The 18,535-nt window shown below is 36.5% G+C and overlaps 2 protein-coding genes and 1 pseudogene across 2 annotated transcripts; 2 read left to right on the top strand and 1 right to left on the bottom strand.

Moving 5' to 3' along the window:
• Positions 1 to 1,090: 1,090 nt before the first annotated feature.
• LOC149844483 (G-type lectin S-receptor-like serine/threonine-protein kinase At4g03230) lies at positions 1,091 to 3,081 on the top strand. Its single transcript, XM_089994561.1, has 5 exons — positions 1,091 to 1,297; positions 1,556 to 1,766; positions 1,862 to 2,099; positions 2,415 to 2,565; positions 2,660 to 3,081. Exons 1-5 carry the CDS (start codon positions 1,133 to 1,135, stop codon positions 2,975 to 2,977), a joined length of 1,083 nt encoding a protein of 360 aa, XP_089850687.1. The 5' UTR covers positions 1,091 to 1,132; the 3' UTR covers positions 2,978 to 3,081.
• A 2,663-nt stretch (positions 3,082 to 5,744) lies between these two features.
• On the top strand, positions 5,745 to 6,524 carry LOC149844482 (calcium-binding protein KRP1 pseudogene; annotated as a pseudogene).
• Positions 6,525 to 8,026: 1,502 nt separating this feature from the next.
• Positions 8,027 to 12,400, bottom strand: LOC149844481 (putative NAD(P)H dehydrogenase (quinone) FQR1-like 1). The gene is made up of 4 exons (XM_089994567.1): positions 12,314 to 12,400; positions 9,384 to 9,477; positions 9,035 to 9,297; positions 8,027 to 8,361 (listed from the first exon to the last, which is right to left on the bottom strand). Exons 1-4 carry the CDS (start codon positions 12,334 to 12,336, stop codon positions 8,130 to 8,132), a joined length of 612 nt encoding a protein of 203 aa, XP_089850693.1. The 5' UTR covers positions 12,337 to 12,400; the 3' UTR covers positions 8,027 to 8,129.
• Between the last annotated feature and the right edge of the window lie 6,135 nt (positions 12,401 to 18,535).

Below are 18,535 nucleotides of genomic sequence, written 5' to 3'. Positions count from 1 at the left end.
AAAAATAAAAATTAAGATTGTCCACTCCCTCCTACTGTTAGGACAATCACCCTACATATATAAGTCTCCAACTAGCTCAGTCAAAAAAACACTCTTTTGCTTGCAGCGGTTTTAGATCGCCACTAAAAGTGTAAAACCTCACAAATTTTTCTGTGACGCTGATCGCCAGTGGCACAAAACTGTCTGACATTTTAATAGTTACTCTCTCTCTCTCTCTCTCTCTCTCTCTCTCTCTCTCTCTATATATATATATATATATATATATATATTTATATATATATATATATATATATGTTGGTTTTGAACATGTCATAAAGTGGTAAGTGGTAACTGGCAAGACCTTTTTTAAGAAAAGAGTATTACCACTGATGATATCTTGGTTCAAAACCACCATATATAGATTATATGGATTTAATTAGCAAATGTCATATCAAACCATGCATACCCATATGTTTAAGATTGTTCATTAAATATTTTAAAAAGTTTTATCATGTGTAATCTATCACAAGATTCAATATCTGAAATGATAAAAAAAATGGACGTCTCACAATTCATGATGTGGATGCTGCAATGAACTAAAACATCATGTTCAAGTCAACTTTAAACACCTGAAACTAGCAAATAAAATATGTCAAACGTGATTTGTAGATTAGATCTATACAAATTGTATACTCCAAAAGTGTTTATATATATATATATATATATATATATATATATATATATATATATATATATATATATATATATATATATATATATATATATATATATATATATATAGGTGTACTATCTAAAGAAGGTTAAACTATCTTGTTCTTTTTTAAAGAAAATATTTATGATATTGGCTTTAGATCATCAATTACAGCACATACATAGGGGACCAGGGGTCACCCTGATGGTAAAAACTACCAAAACCACTTTCAAAAATTGATCCCCATGATCAAAAACCTAAGAATCGACTCTTATAGCAAATTCTTTTGATGTATAAATAGGAATTTTATAATCTAGAAACTATATTGTTACTCATATTTGTTCTTACAAAATTTTTATTAATCATGTTTGTGATCTCCATTATCCAGAGTTCACTAAGGAGAAGGAGAGACGTGACTTGACATATAAGGCATGCAGTGGCATGGACTCTTGCAAAGTGTCCCTTGATTCTATTTTGCCCAACAAAAGGGGTGAGGAGACAGGGCAAGGATTGCCACTTTTAGATTTGAGCATTGTGAGGACTGCAACAAATGAATTCTCTAATGCTAATAAGCTTGGAGAGGGCGGATTTGGGCCAGTCTACAGGGTAAGTTTCCATTTCATAAAACCTATGGTACTCCATATAACTGAAAAGCTTAAAACATTTGCATTTTGGATTTCACACTGATAAGAGTGTAGAAACATTTGCACATACCCTCAAGGGGGGTTGGTGCGGGAAGGAGCTTTGTTTGCTAGACAGGCAGTCAAGGTTCGATTCTCATGAACGTCCCTCTCTGCACAAGCCGATTCCTTGGAGGGTATGTAACCAGAAAATAAAATGGTGATTTATTTGTGTTACATGTAGGGTATGTTACCAGGAGGGCAGGAAATAGCAGTGAAAAGGCTATCAAGGAGCTCAGGGCAAGGCCTGGAGGAGTTCATGAATGAGGTCAAGCTGATTGCCAAACTTCAACACCGAAATCTCGTTAGGCTTGTTGGTTGTTGCATTCAGGAGCAAGAAAATATCTTGATCTATGAATACATGCCAAACAAAAGCTTGGACGCTTTCCTCTTTGGTATGTCTTTACTACTTTCACTTGATGACTCTACTAGCTTCTTCAGGGGAGGTTGGCTGGTTTATGTGATATGAGTTGCAAAACTTCATATGCAGATCCAAAATTCAATGCAAAGCTTGACTGGGAGAAGAGATTCAGAATTGTGATGGGGATTGCAAGAGGGCTCCTTTACCTTCACCAAGACTCAAGACTAAAGATTGTTCACCGGGACCTTAAGGCCAGCAACATCCTGCTCGATGCTACTTTGAACCCTAAAATTTCGGATTTCGGAATAGCCAGGATATTTGGTGCTGACCAGACTCAAGTAAATACTAGCAGAGTGATGGGGACCTAGTGAGTGCTCTCTCTCTCTCTCTCTCTCTCTCTCTCGTGTTTTTTACAAATTTGAATTTGACCATGCAAATATGCGTGAAATCAGCGACGGAAAATCTTTTGTGCATACAGGAACCGCCGCTAAAGAGTTTTTTTTTCAAAGTTTTTTTATGTGCGGCCACGCGTCCGCCCTTGTTCAACAAAAACCTGTTTGATAATACGGGTTTTTGTCTATATATATATATATATATATATATATATATATATATATATATATATATGTGTGTGTGTGTGTGTGTGTGTGTGCATGCTTAGCTTTGAAGTTTTTGGGTGCAGTGGCTACATGTCTCCAGAGTATTGCATGGAAGGCAGGTTTTCAATTAAATCCGATGTCTTCAGCTTTGGGGTATTAGTTTTAGAGATCGTGAGTGGGAAGAGGATGACACGCTTTCACCATGATGAGCTTTTCCTAAACCTTCTTGGATATGTAAGTGCCCACAGATTGCACTCCATTGTTAGAAATTTATTATTATCCTTCTGTGATATATAGAAGTCCAATACTATAATGTATTTTGGTGCAGTCGTGGAAACTGTGGAAGGAAGACAAAGCCCTAGACTTGTTGGATCCATCGCTAGGAGGATCATGCTGCCAGGCTGAAGTGCTAAGGTGCATAATTGTGGGGCTGCTTTGTGTGCAAGATGAGGCTGCAGATAGGCCAACCATGTCAACCGTTGTCCAAATGTTGGGCGGTGAGGGTGCAAGCCTTAATGAACCACAAATGCCAGCATACTCCTCAAGGAGAAGGCACATATTAGAGGGTGATACGTCCTATAGTGATGGAGACCCCAAGAATTATTCGATAAACAAGCTCACGATGTCCATTGTGGTGGCTCGATAAATACTCGATATGTGAATCTATAATATTAGCGGTGTTTAATTGATTGAAATGATCAAAATACTTTAAAAATTAGTGATATTTATAAAAAGAATTTGCTTTACAAATTTTAGTTGCAAGTTGTATTTACTCAATCCAATCACATATATGTGTTCGGTATGGTTTGTTTGCTAAAGGTCAAGACCAGGATCGTACTTTTCTGATGTAAAAATGTTATTCATTAATGGATGTTTTGTTAATGGGAAGAAGGAACTGTTTATATTCATTGCAATATAAACAATTATACATAGGGAATCTAAGAATTTTCACCTTGTTTTAATGAATAGTCATCGCTGTCATGAACCACCAAGAAACAATGCGAATTTTCCTAGCCTTTAGCTTGGGATACTACCTTTTTAAGGGAATTTCTTTGCTTAAATAATTAAATGTTTTGCCAATAATATCATGTTATTGCAATGAAACCAAATTTCATTGAAACAAAATATAATGTTATTTTCAAAATATCACAAATATCTTGACCATTCAAAACGGGCAAAAAATTTGTCAAATCTCATTAATAATTCATGTTTATTGGATTTGCATCTTTCAATTACATTTCCCATATCCATTTTGTTCTACCAAATTTCCTCTTCATCCGTGTCACATGGGTACAGAGACAGACACGGATATGATCAATGATGTGGATTCAAGTCTTAAATACATGATTTTAATTTGTACTATATAAAAAACATAAGGGTAATGTAATAGATATATCATATAAAACTATATGTATTAGCAAAACTAATAGAAATACTTTAAAATTGTGTCACGGGACCCCTAAACTGTCTCTGTCACACAGCCCTTCATTTAGTTGATTTCATGAAAGAAAAAGAAAATAAAGAAAACTTCCCAGTCACACCTAGGGTGTCAACAGGTCAGACCTTTCACGGATCCTCCTGGACCTATATCCAACTGTGAGTTACGGGTCCTATAAGAATCACATAAACCAGACCCACACCAAACTTAGAAAAATAATAAAAAAAAATTGTCACTTTTATGTTGAAAATTTAAACTTGGCAATCTTAATTAGATACTCGGATGCGGCGCAACTTTGATGTTAAGTTTTATATATGTGCCAAACTCGGCTCTATGCCAAACTTGGCTCTGTATGCTAATCAAACCTCACATGGGTCCAACTCAAATATATAAACGGATCATCATAAAAAAAAAAAACAAGTATCTAACCGGACCTCTTTCTTTATTTCCGCTCAGATCTCACCCAATCTACTACATATCTTGGTCGATTATTCCCGACCTGTTGAAATCTCTCACAGGCATTTAGTGTTGATAGGGATGCACACCAGCCAGGTTCGGGCCGAGTTTGTGCTCGGCTGAGCTTAAGTAGAACACCTGAAGCTTGGCCGAGCTTGTACAACCTTTGCCCGTGATCAGCTCGGCTTGGCTCAAGCTCAATATCTTTAATTTTAAAAGTTTTTTTTTTGAAATTTGTATAAAATTCTTTTTAAAGAGAGAAAAAATGGTAGGATTTAAACCCTGACCAATGACTTATCCATTTAGGTAAGACCTATCTTTGTGACTATATTAATTATGAACAAAATGCATACATAAATAAAATATAATTTTTTATATAACTATATGAGCCGAGCTTAATCGGGCTTACCGTGCTTATCCGAGTTGCACTGCTTGTTCAAGCTCGGCTCATTTACATGTAACGAACCGGAATCCTTGTTCAAGTTCGGCTCATTTATTTTTTCAAACAAGTTTAAACCGAGCTTAAACAAGTCAAGCCCTTGTGCATCACTAAGTGTTGAACTGAGGTTTCATGTAAGAAAACCATTTAGCTATCTCATGTTAACTATTATAGGGCGTGTTTTCTTTGGTCACAAGTAGGGGTAGCAAAATCTGACCCGATGGGTTAGGGTTGGGCTTAAACGGGTTCGTGTCGTAAACGGGTCGACCGGCCTAACCCCTTTATTAAATGGGTCGTGTTCGTGTTAGGGGTATGCCAACCCGTTTGACCCATTTAATAAACAGGTTAGGCGGGCTGGTCAACCCGATTATATATATATATATATATTAACTTATACATGTCTATGTTATCGGGTCGGCCCATTTAATAAATGGGTTGCCGTGTCGTGTAATTGTGTCATGTCGACCCCACCTGTTTATTAAACGGGTTAACCATACGTGTCGGGTTACCCGTTTAATAAATGGGTTGTGTTAGTGTTGAGGTATTCTGACCCCAACCCGCCCGTCGACCCAACCCGATTGCCAGCCCTAGTCACAAGTAGGACTGACAGCTGAAAAAGTAGAGGCTAAGTCACAAGCAGGACTGACAGCTGAAAAAGTAGAGGCTAGGATTGTTGGCTTGTGACCAGTCAACTTTCACAAGATTCAAGGCAAGAACAATCATAGCTGACAATAACAATTCACAATCACAAGTTTTCTCATGTTTAGCCTTGAGAAAATCCTCTAATCACAGGCCATTGATGTGAATTTATGATGAATATTACCATAGAGTGGGGAATAGGTGCCTACAAAAAGTTAAGAGCCTGCAAGGGAAACATGGGATTTCTGTGTGTTTTTCACAAATCTGAATCAAACGTGTTCAGTATGGTTGATTGAACATGTATTTTTTTATTAAAAACATGAATTTTTCAGCTTTAATATTTATCAAAATTCTAAACCATTCGTTTTCACATTATAAAAACCCACCCACCCACCTGTCATAATTGAACGATTCAAGAGTCTATTCTTATAAAATCAATCATGTTAGATTTTAAAAAAAATGATTAGAAAAGCAAAAAAAAGCCTTCAAAAGTCTGATAAGCTGACCGTAGGCATAGACAGGAGTAGGCAGGTACTCCCTGTTGGTTGGACGGCTTGTCCTGGAAATTTCCCTTACCACCTTTTACCAACCAAAGAGCCATCCACTCAGCAAAGCACCCGTCCAAGCTCATTGCGTCCTCATCTTCACAAACTAACCGCCTCGTCTCTCAGCAACTTCCTCGAAGCAGCAGTTCTCACGTTCATCTCACCTTTCCCTCTCCTATTTAACAAACCCCTTCTCTTCATATCTCTTACAGTCTTTCCTTTTTTTTTTGCTTCTTTCTTCGTGACACTACTCTTCAATAACAGAGAGTGGTCTCTTCTGCTTTTTCTTTGAGCTTCTTGTTGGTGAAGAATGGGAGGAAGAAAGGTGGTGGAGAAATTCGAGGATTTCCTGCCTGTGATTGCAGAGAAGTTGGGGGGAGAGGGGCTGATGGGAGAGCTTTGCAATGGGTTCAGGCTGCTCATGGACCCGCAGAGAGGGCTCATCACGTTCGAGAGCCTGAAGAGGAACGCTGAGGTGTTGGGGTTGAAGGGGATGAGCGATGAAGAGGTGATGGGGATGGTGAGGGAGGGAGATTTGGACGGTGATGATGCTCTCAACCAGATGGAGTTCTGCGTCCTCATGCTCAGATTGAGCCCAGAGTTGATGCAGAGATCATGGAGTCTGCTGGCTCAGAAAGGCATTGGTGACTGATATATATATATATATATATATATATATATATATATATATATATATATATATATATATATATATATATATATATATATATATATATATATAGAGAGAGAGAGAGAGAGAGAGAGAGAGAGAGAGAGAGAGAGAGAGTCACTAGAATATGAACAGTGATTTTCATAGATTTTTTGTTTTTTTCTCTTCAGTCTAACAGTATCAGTATGGATGTTCATAGATTTTTTGTTCTTTTCTCTTCCATCTAACCGTATGGATGTGACCTTATATGCTTGGTTTTGTAAGAATTCACTCTTGAATTATCCGATGCATAAACCAGACGTTTTTAAGGCTTTAAAATCAATGGCTCGTAAACTTTATATATATATATATCACATTATGGTTTAGATTGGCTTGTGTAGTGCTTACCCCCAACAGGCCATAGTTTTCCAACTGGAGTTTTTGTTGGTTTCCTTTTCTTACTGGACCTAACTCATTGCATGTGAATAAAAATATTGACAGACAGAGCTTGCTCTGCTTCTTTCTCCTTCATTTTTTCTGATTTCTTTGGGTTTTCGCGTTTGATTTGATTCCTTATGTACTGCAATGACCGTCCATCTTGAGATGAACAGCTTAGAGTGATCTCCTGTGTACACTAAATAAAAACGGCATCTCTTTGTTTGCAGAAAGGTAACAACTCCCTTGAGGGTCATCGTAGCAAGTACTATCAACCATGATGCTAAAATTTTTAGTATCAAATAATAAAAAAAGTAGCAGCCATGATGCTAAATTTTTTAATATGAAACTACTTGGGTAAATGTTTACTGTAACTCAAGAGTACATAAACTAAGGACACGACTTTGAGTCTTTTAGCAGCCAAAGGCCTGCAGCAGCCAAAGGCCTGCAGCAGCTGAAATCAGGCCTGCTCTTTATTGTTTTAAGTCGTTTAACCCTGAAAAACTCCAATGACAGAGGCAGCTGAACCTCAGAAAGTTTTTTGTTTTTAAAGGCAAGCTTGGGTTAGGCAGACCCCACCAGTTATTAATCAACCGTACCATTGGGTTTTGAACTTGCAACGTCCCAACACAAGGTGACGTGCACTAACTGCTCCTACCAGACAAGTGGAGCCCCCCACCCCTGGGAGGATATGGAAGTTGGATCAGGGGTTCAACCTTCATTTCAGTGCAACCACATCATGATCATGGAAAGTAGGAACCATGTTTGCATGGGCGAGAAAGTTTAAGCCCGATGGCAACTTTTTGAAGGGGTACAGTGATTTTCAGAGTTCCAAAACCCTCTGAAGAAGGGTCGTTTGAGCTTTTTCCAAAATCACTCCTTTTTGGATCCTCCGGTGAACACAAGGCCAAGAAAGCAGGATAAATTTTTTCATTTCCCAAACATGCATAATTTTCCCGAAAGTCTCCCACCATACTTCTCATCAAATCAACATTCTTCAATTTCCCAGCGTCGCTCAGTATTCTAAATCTAAACGTGCCCTCAAAGAAAACAATACACCCAAAACATGACCATGAAAAACAAGGACATATCTATTAGAAAACACAAATCATCTTATGCTTCACAAAATAACTAGAACTGTTCACAGCCAATGAAGGAATAATTGTATAACAATAGAATCCCCAATCATAGAGAGAATCAAGCAGCTCCCTTGAGTTTCTTTGCAATGCCAGCAATGTACTTGCCCTGGTGGAAAGCCTGTTCGAGTTCGAGCGCAGATGGCTGTCTGGAACCATCACCAGCATAGGTACCTGCACCATAAGGGCTGCCACCTTTGACCTCCTCCATCTCAAACATTCCAGCTCCAAATGTGTATCCGATGGGTACGTATATCATTCCATGATGGACCAGCTGAGTGATCGCCGTCAATCTGCATAAACAAGTACATAATAAAACTAGATGAAACAGAAAATTGGAAGGTACAGATACAGCACTAAGAAGTGGAAAATTTTAATGTAACAGCAGAAATCATACAAGAACGAGCCGTCCATGTATCAGGCAACAAGTGTTGTGATCAACCTTCAGTAAATACAGAATGTAGTCCAGAGATAACAGAGAAGAAAGATCATACATTACCTAGCTCTAGATGAGCAAGCTAATCATTTGTTTGTTTGTTTTATTTAAATTTTCCTAGATTACAACCTGCGTTAAATATATTAATTTGTATTCGGTTAGTATTACCGAATCTTTCTCTTCCAACGCAGTATGTAATTTTCTCGCAAAGTATTACATCGACTTTGAGCAGGAAGCAGACAACATTATTCGCCAATTTCTTTTCTATATGAAGAATATAATTTTGGGGTTTAGATCTGGTGGCAAGATTGAATCATAGTTCCTCTAGATTACTTATTGCACATCTTCTAGATTTTACCCAGCAGTTGAAGCAAAGGAGGTAATCTAATGTGTATCAAGATGCAAAGCAAATACTCGGCAGTAACGTGAGACTAAATGAGGTGATGGATAAAATCTATTTCCAGCAGTTGAGCATTTGATTAGATGTATATATGACATGACAGTTTAAGAGAAAAGGGTGGGTACTCAACGCTGTAGTTTCTTGCCCACCACCCTGTGATCCTGTGCTGTAGAAAATGCCTGCTGGCTTGCCTGCGAGCTGTTGGCTCCTCCACAACCCTCCGGTTGCATCAAAAAAAGCTTTGAATTGAGCTGACATCATCCCAAATCTAGTTGGGAAGCCAAATATCAGCCCATCGGCCTCTGCAATCTCGTTGGGGCTTATGATTGGCACATCACTTTTCGGTGGCGCACCCATCTTAGCAAGAATCTCTTCTGACAGTGTCTCGGGAACCTGTAAATTAACTGAATGTGAACTCAACCATACATACAATTGTTTATTAATTTATTAGCCTTTCCCTTTTGGGCACTATGAGTTACCTGCCACAACTTGGCTTCCACACCTTCCACAGATGAAGCGCCATTCTTGATTGCTTCAGCAAGCTTCTCAACATGGCCATACATAGAATAGTACCTGCATGAGATTAACAACAAGAACATCATCACGATAAAGTCTTTAAAAAACCTCTATAAGATCTTGATACCAAATACCCAATTGAGTCCATGGAAAGTTCTTGGGCCACTAGGATCCATGACCTGGGGAACGTTGCACAAACTATGTACTAGGTCTCGCAATTTGCCACAATGCATTAAGTCAACTGAGGCACTCTTTTAAGATAAAAGCTCATGCCAGGACAGGTTCAGCAGTCTGAGTGTAACATTGGCTAAGAATGAGACTATGAGAATCAAGCACTGTGGATATGACCAGACTGCAATTAAGTTTTAATAATGGAAGGATTACTGTAGGAGATATAATATCACAAAATGTAGATGCCAAATCTAAAAAACTTCAGTTCAAAAATAGGAGTCCAACTCAACACTGTCAGGATCAACATATAAAAGGAAGCAAAAAGAATTTTTAGAGACCAAGAAGAATGCGCAAAACATGCATTCTTAAGTTAGGATTCAATTTTCAATGAACACGCAGTAGCAAAGCATGAAGAGAATTGCACGGAGGCACATGGACCTAAAGGATTTCATGGTGAACCACACATGCCAAGCTTAATTATATATCTTAATAGCTTAACCTATAGTTACAAAAAATGCCACTTATTGTGGCAATCGCAGATAATGGCAAGCTAGAGGCCTAAAGTATATAGCCAGGAAACTTATATCCTGCTTTATAGAGCGACACAGAAAGACAATGGTCAGATCAGGGCTTACTGAAAACAACTGGTTAAATATTAGTAGACAACACATCAACCCATGACACTTCAAAATGTTATCTCCAGTATAATCCTGTTGTTGAGGACTTCAAGAAAAGAGACTCATGGAACATCGTATATGTTACAACTTACAAAGTCAGGAATCTACTCTGACCACTTTTAATATTTATATGATTTGTATATGTATAGAAGAAGAAAGGGTACAAAGCAGTGTTATATTTTCAAGTCACCTCATAGTAGATTTAAGATTTCCAAATTGATTTGGATAAAGGCGCCAAACTTGAAGGGAACCCACCAACCGTCTCACAAGGAACAGGGGGAAAACTGAAGCAGGGCATCAAGCAGCCGGTCAAAGAATCCAGAAACTTGCTGATTAAAGGACATCTTTATCCTCACCCAACCTCCTACATTGACCCTAAAGACCTAATTCCTGAGGTTGACGGATGACGATAAAAGTAATTTGATATGTTTTATTCGGCAGAGGATGATTTATTATTCGAGGGCAATAAATTTGCAACCTGTAATGCAGCAACTACACCCATCACACACGTACAGATTAATCATGGGTTTTCCTCTATTTTTGAAGGAGGAAAAAAGTAAACCACCATAATTCATCCCAGCAATTTATAAAGCAGACTGGTTGTCATCAATGAGAAAGAAGACAACGTTGACCCACAGACTCATACTGTCGGCAGTTGTTCAACAAATAAAACCATATAACTCCAATTTTCACAAGGACTACTACATAAGTTTTTCATCGTGAACTAAACATCCACTTAAGCTCAAAAACGTTTAGTCAAACAAATCAATCCATGAAAAAAAATCAGAAGAAAAGAAAAAAAGAGTTTTCCAACTGTCCCCAAAAAAGTATTCCATTCAAATATATATAGATAGATAGATAGGGGAATGAAAACCACCCCAATGGAAACCCTCCCAAACCTCTCCAATGACTTTTTTTTGTTTTTCCAAAATTCTGACCATTCTGATGTGTTCAGCATGAATGATTTACTATAAATCCATACTTGGATCATGAATTTTGAATAGAAAAAATGGCATTTGGAGCCTCAAAAATTTATGAAAATTGTACCCCGTTGATTTTGAAACTTATAAAAACCTATCCTTGCATCAAAATCAAATGCTCCAAGAACTGATTCCTATAAAAACAAGCATATAGATCACATCTGTATTGTCAATATATATATATATATATATATATATATATATATATATATGTTCAAGCACAATAAAAAAAATCAAAACTCCCATTATAAATGGTGAAATACGCATCATAGTACCTATGAAAAATATAAAGGGACTTAAATTAGGAACAAAAAATAGCAAATTTCCAATGTTGGATACTGAGACACGCATTCTAAAATTTCTGCATGAACATTGTAACAAAGGTCAAATTTTTAAACATTTTTCTATGAAATGACCACACATCGTCAATAGATTTTAAATCAACATCTCAAATTTGAACTCTATACAGATGTATAGCGTTCATGCATCCAATCTACCAAACCACAAAGGATTTCAACACGGTATCCAGGCAAGGCCTGGGAAAAGCTACAGAAAGAAAAAAACGACACAGTAAATGTTGATCCTACATAGCGAATCCGCAAGACATCGGAAGAAACCAAATTGCGAAAATATAAAAGTCAAAATGGAACGCAAACGAAACAAAAGGAGACATCAATTTGCAAATAGAAAACAGTGAACTGTTTGATCTAGGGTTTAAAAACCTGAAATAAAGGGGGGAAACCTTAAATCCTCAAAAAATAGGAACAAAAGTTCAAAATGAGGCAAATTTCTCGCCGATCGCACTCAAAAACAGAGCAAACTCGCGATCTTCTGCTACTAAACAAGAAAAATCACTGGAACTCGACAAAAAACAACAAGAGAAATCACAAAATCCAGATCACGACTCTCAGAGACAAATCCTACAAAAGATCGGATTTTCCTTAACTAAAACCCCGGAAATCATAGTCAAAAGCATCCAGAGAAGACGATCCATCCAACAGAAACAGAGGAAAGTAAGGAATGAGACAAAATTTCGCAGAGAAAGACTCGCAAAGAAACACTTACACGACGTAGATTTTCGTCGCCATAAGAGGAGATATTGAGCTCTTCTTCTTCTTGCCTTCTGTGTTTGAGCGAGAGAGCGAAAGTGTGACGGTGAAACCGAAACGGGAGGGAAGACGACTATTTATAGCCCTCTGCCCGCGCTGATCGTATTATCCTTAATCTCTCATTATAATCATAATTAGTGATAAATAATCCCATTTCCTTGTAAAGCTTTCCGGATTGATGTCAGCGCTTTCATCACTTTTTAAAATACAAAAACATTCTCACTGAAATTACTGTTATACCCTTTAACAAGTGTAAACTTGACCATAAAAATATATTTTTTAATGACGAAGAACCCTCGCCGAAAACTGGATCGGTTAATGAGCCCGACTCCCTTTAAGGTAAACCCTAGGTGGAGTCACCTACATTCAAACTCTCACTCTCGCTGAGCCCAGCAGTTAACAACTAAGAACTTGATCATGGAATCCTTCATCATCCCCTTACAACCAAGTTGGGTTTAGTGAACATGTTTTAATATCTGGTTCGGTTTGCGTAGTTATGCCAAAGGAGGACTCCGCTTGTCTGGCAGGAACTGTTAGTGCACGTCACCTTGTGTCGAGAGGTTGCAAGTTTGAAACTCAATGGTTTCGCTGTATAACTGGTAAGGGTCTGCTGCCAAACCTTTCACTGTGGAAAAAGTGTAGCTAATTATTACATCAAATCCGTTTTGAATACCCAACCTGTTTGGACCTTATGGTAGGGTCTGAATGAAAGTTGGATCCATTTCAGATTATGTCGAACTTGTCCGCATAAACTGGCAAGACTTAGGAAGGGGTTCATCAATCTTCAATCCCATTGGAATGGCCTGTGTTAGTAGCTAAATAATAATTAGGTTTGATTAAACCTCAAAGCTTTGATCTTATGAACCAATAAAATTTACATGATGTTAGAGTCAAATTACATAGAGATATGCTTGAAAGCCTACGATAGAAGCGGTGATTGAAATTCACTGACTTCACATCTATTTTTTATCGCTTGGTTTTCTGATATTTATGAAAATCTTGCAAAAAAAATGCGAGAAATACTCTAAAAGTTTTAAAAGGTTAAATCTTACGAGATTTACAAGATTTTTTTGTGTGACAATTTCTCGCGATAATATTGCAAGATTTACTAAATCTCACGATAATATCACAATATGTTTGTCACACTTTTTTTTTTTTACATGGTTCTTTCAAAACTCTTAAAACCCTAAGTTTGCAAAAAACACAAAAACTCTGTTCTGCGAGGGATGACAACCGACGATTGCAACCGGTTCATCTCTCTTTCTCTTTCATTGTTTGTCTTTTCTCTGTTCATCTCTCTTGGTTATATTTTTTGTTTTTTTTTTATATAGAAAAAAACCTATAAAAAAGAAATATCATTTTTCATTTTTCCTTTGTATGGGGAAAAAACCCATCTCTTATGTACATTTTCTTATTGCACCATTGATTATGTGTTTATGAATTAAGCGTTAAGTTGGTTTATTTCTTATTACATGTTGAATATCTCCTTAAATTATGTAGCTTTCAGTAGAGGAACATGTGACCTTTTTTTGTTTGAGTTAGCTTCATTTCTTTTTTAATAAATTCCTTGAGTTAATTTCTTGTTTTATTTTCATTAGTTTTTTTTTCACGGTTAAATTTTTTTCTTTTGTTGGTGTAATTTATCCCTGACGCATGGAGCCAATGATTTGTGACCATAAATTCATGTATAGATATCTCCTTGGTTTGAGTTAAATATTAGTTAAAATTTTATTTTTAGGAATAGATGGTGTAATTATGGTGTTTGTTTTCTCTTGAACTTATGATCATTTTATTTTTGTTTTTGTTTTTTATTTTTATTTCTTATACTTGATTATTGATATTTCATGTAACGATGCTTGATACTTATTTGAATGAAAGTGCATTGATGAACATGCTTGACACTTATTTGATGTTTGATAGTTTTTAAATACGGTTAGTGGGATTGAAAATGGATTTTATATTTTTTTCATGTAAAATTTAATTAGTTTATTTATTTTTTAGATTTTTAAAGAATTTATTTGATTTTTTAATTTGTTCTCAAGATTTTACCGAAAAAAAAAGCTCGAGCAATATTCAAAAAGTTGAAAATTTCCCCAAAATTTCACTGCCCAGAAATTGCGGTTATAAACTTTTGTCACAATGATTTCAACTATATTCTGGCGAAGATGTTGCCATTTCTTCTTCAAATCATTCCCTTTCACAGCAATTGCTCCCAAAACAGAGCATTAATTTTAGACTGAAAATATATTTGTCATTAATCTCATTATAAAGGTACTTTTGTAATTTCATAGCAAACGAAAACAAAAAAACGCGCGCTTATTGGTAATAGCGCCCCAGTAGGTACGCTGCACGTGGTCGTGTTTGTCTCCAGAAATAAAAAACTTGAAACCTTTTGACTTCTGAGAACCGTTCATCTTCGTGAAGATGGTAGAAGTGGGGCCCTTTGTGATACAAGGGCCGTTAGATAGAGCACATGTCGATAGCCGAGCCTGAGCTAAGCGTGACGTAAGCCAATGAGGGCACTTTCGTCATTTAGTTTGGTAGCCAGGCCCAGGCGGTCAGATGACTCAGATCCGTTTCCGTCATTTGACCAAATATTAGAAACTTTGACTTTTCAGAATGGCCACACGATTATTCAACGAATGAACCTCCTGAGAGTTGGTGGCTCTTGAGGCGATGACTTCCAGGCTGCATTCGGGTCGGGTCAGGATCCGTTCACACACATCACCACTGTTGAGTTTTGGTCCTTGCTGGATCTCACCATGGATGTGAATCCGTGTTGGTCAGATGTTTACTTTCTCATATTTTACGTTGAAAATTTGTGGATCTTGATCAGAAAGACGTCTGGTTAGAAAACTTATAAATAGGGATGTCGATGAATCGCATTTTATCCAATATCCAACAGAATTCGGTTCCGTTTAGTTGCACTTGATAAGCCAAAACTATATCTGATTATAATTGTAGACCGTTATAATTTTGTTTTGTTTTTTTTTCTACTGAATTTGATGGATATCCAAATCAGTTTATATGTGCAAAAGTAGATTTGGTGTGAGCTTTTCACCAACCGAATCCAAATCCGAATTCGAATCTGTTTAGCCAACATCCGATTAGTCGTATATGGTATTGGCCACACCCAATCCGAACACTAACGGTTTCCATCCCTACTTATAAAACATACCCTGGTCCAGAAGAGAAGATATCAGGTCCTACATTTAGTAAACGGGTCAAACGCATTGAACCCAAGCCTATCCAATCCGATCCAGGTGGGAACCAGGTTACGTGACGTGTTGACAGCCCTGGCCCATGGGAAGGCAAGTTGACCTTACATTTCTAGAGAGATTTTCAAAACTTTCCATTGGTTGGACTTTCAAATTTGTCAGAAAAATAAATAAGTTCAACTTTCCAATCGTATAAAGAGAACAAAATTAGGAAAAATGTGGAAAAATCAGGAAAAAGATCTTCCCCAATATATTATATATCAACAGAAATACATAAATAAAACCTTGATATTTTCAATTATACAATGAAATCCCAATATTTTGACATTTAAAATATAGTGACGCTGAGACCTCTGTGACAAATATCATATTGCAAGAAATTGCTTGAAAGTTTAAAACGACAATTAATCGCAAGATTTTCAAAGCGTGACAAATATTGCGAGATTTACATTTTTAACAGATATTTATTGTGAAAACCCCCAAAGTTTTTATTTTTAAATGTATTTTATTTATATATTCTTATAAAAAATAATTTTTATATTTTAAATTTATTTTTTATTGCCAAGATTTTTGCCAAAAAATGCAAGAATTATGAAAATCTTCAAAATCTCCCGAGTTTTTTACTGCCGATATTTTTGCAGTTTTTAACTTTTGTCACTATGGTTGAGACTATGCCGCTTGTCTAAAGAAAAAGCACAAGGTGCCAAATTCATGGTTGACACCTAATTATTAAATATGCAATACTTTTATTATATATTTTTTAGACCTCCAGATTATTGCTGAGATCACAAATTTACTAAGAAACCACACTTAGGACCAGAGACCTAGCCGCGCTGGTTCTGCATGCCATACCAACGATCACTGTCCTGGCAGCGTAAAACTCGATGGGCTTAACCCTTGCCTTCAATGAGTTGTCACGCTTACACTAGCTAGCGCAAGGGGGGTGACTGACGCCCATAAGATTTGAACCTGGACCTTAGTTAGCTATTATATTTTAATTATCATCATTTCCGTGAGTGTAGGGGCCTCATTCATTATAAGATCACATGCTACCATCGTTTTCATTCTTAGTTGCCATGCGCGACCCTTTTTCTTTATCAAGGCATATGATATAATTTCTTCAACAACTAAAAAATATTGTTTTTTCTCAGATTGGCAAAGCTGGAACAATGTTGCCAATATCGGTTTCGGACCAGAATCGAATCGAGATGAATCTGTCAGTTTTTCTTCTTTTAATAGAAAAATCATCAAAACTAAAAAAGTATTAAAATATTGAAGTATTTAAAAATTACGAAAATACTTTTTAAAATATTAAAAATCAGCTGAAGGTTGAATTGGCTATTATTGAATTACTTTTGAGCCGATCCGATAAGAATCTTCTGATTTAGTGCGGATTCGCATCGATATGAGAACAATGAGCTTTGGAATACAGCCCCCAAAGAAGTTTGGATTCGAACCCAAGAGCCTCGGAGCTTAATAGTGCAACTTTTACCAAACCAACCAGGTCCCACAGACAAATATTGAGATACTTTTAAAAATATGGTAAGATTTTCTTCTGCATGTTTTAAGCATTAAAAAATATCAATAATATTGCACTATTTAAAAAGAATGATATCGTGACTTTACAATATTTTTGTTTACAAAAGTGGTATTTTATTTTTCACATATATTTTTTATATTTGTTTCTTTTGTTTCCATTTTCTGATATTTTTCAGTTATAAAATTGGCAAAATCATAAATTTTGAAAATCTCACGAGAGATTAGCAGGTCATGTAATTGGCGCATTAAGCCATAATTGTTACCGACGGGGGCTCCATGTGGTTGGTGGAAATGTCTCCTTTATGGTGGACGTTGCAGGTTCAAACCCCAGTGATACGTTTGAATAATAGCCGGTGGGGGGTGGTCTGCCTAACCCCAGCTTGCCTTTTAAAAAGTCATAATTGGTACATTGCATATTGTCAAATATCAACGAAATGATTCAATTTTCAATTCAATCTGCCAAAATCACGTGAAAGTAGAGTTCACAATTAATAGGGTGTGGTCCGTGTGGACAGAACAGAGACCTTAAGTACGTGAGGATGAGCCAGCACGGCTAGGTCTCTATTCCCGAGGGCGGTTTCTTAGTATAAATATAATAAAAAATTTAATAAGGTGCCATTTTAATAATTATACTAGAAAGTAAAATGTTTATCTCTATATATTATGTAACATGTCACCTATCATTTAAGCTCTTTTTATACTTACCTTTTATATGTAGTTTTCTGAAAGAATATATATATATATATATATATATATATATATATACATTGAAAGGCAAGCTAGGGTTACGCAGACCCCACCAGTTACACAACATACCATTGGGTTTTGAACTTGCAACGTCCCTACACATGGTGACTTGCACTAACAGCTCCTACCAAACAAGCGGAGCCCGTTGGTGAAACGAATATATATTTTTATTAAGGACAAACCGCATCGTGGCGCTGTATTTGAGGAGCTATATGCCAAAACAACAACATGGTGCTATATTCTACAAGCAATGTCAAAAATATCAGTGATGCTATGAAAACAATTGCAATTTATGGCGATATTCATGCAATAAAAATGTTTTTTTTAATGTTGTTAATTATTTTGTATTTAATTTTTAACTTTATATGTCGATTTTTTCCCAAAATTTTTTTGCAAAAAAAAATCTTCTTCTTTTTTAATATAATCAAGACGACATTTATGACATTATTTAGAAGGAAAATGGTGGACAATTTGTTATCTTCATAAACCAGAAACAACAATCCAGGGTCACTGGGCAGGTGAGATGATTGAAAATGATAGTTTGTCTATAAAGTAAACACATAAATGGAAAGAACAAGAGAAGCAAAATGAGAAAGAAAAAGGGAAAGGTTGAAATTGTCCAAACTCCAAAGGCCTTTTCATCATGTTCTTCAAGTCTTTACTCCATTTAAGGA

This window comes from Nuphar pumila, chromosome 2, assembly GCF_984573655.1.
Source record: "Nuphar pumila chromosome 2, dmNupPumi1.hap1.1, whole genome shotgun sequence".
Classification (NCBI taxonomy): domain Eukaryota; kingdom Viridiplantae; phylum Streptophyta; class Magnoliopsida; order Nymphaeales; family Nymphaeaceae; genus Nuphar; species Nuphar pumila.
Note: the sequence above shows the minus strand (reverse complement) of the source record. Positions and strands in the feature narration are given on the sequence as shown.

Coding starts and splice junctions, on each gene's coding strand:
- LOC149844483 (XM_089994561.1), top strand. CDS start 1,133: ATGGACTCTTGCAAAGTGTCCCTTGATTCTATTTTGCCCAACAAAAGG. Junction 1,298..1,555: donor GATTTGGGCCAGTCTACAGG/GTAAGTTTCCAT, acceptor TGTTACATGTAG/GGTATGTTACCAGGAGGGCA. Junction 1,767..1,861: donor CTTGGACGCTTTCCTCTTTG/GTATGTCTTTAC, acceptor CTTCATATGCAG/ATCCAAAATTCAATGCAAAG.
- LOC149844481 (XM_089994567.1), bottom strand. CDS start 12,336: ATGGCGACGAAAATCTACGTCGT. Junction 9,478..12,313: donor GCGACGAAAATCTACGTCGT/GTAAGTGTTTCT, acceptor AATCTCATGCAG/GTACTATTCTATGTATGGCC. Junction 9,298..9,383: donor TGGAAGCCAAGTTGTGGCAG/GTAACTCATAGT, acceptor GTTAATTTACAG/GTTCCCGAGACACTGTCAGA.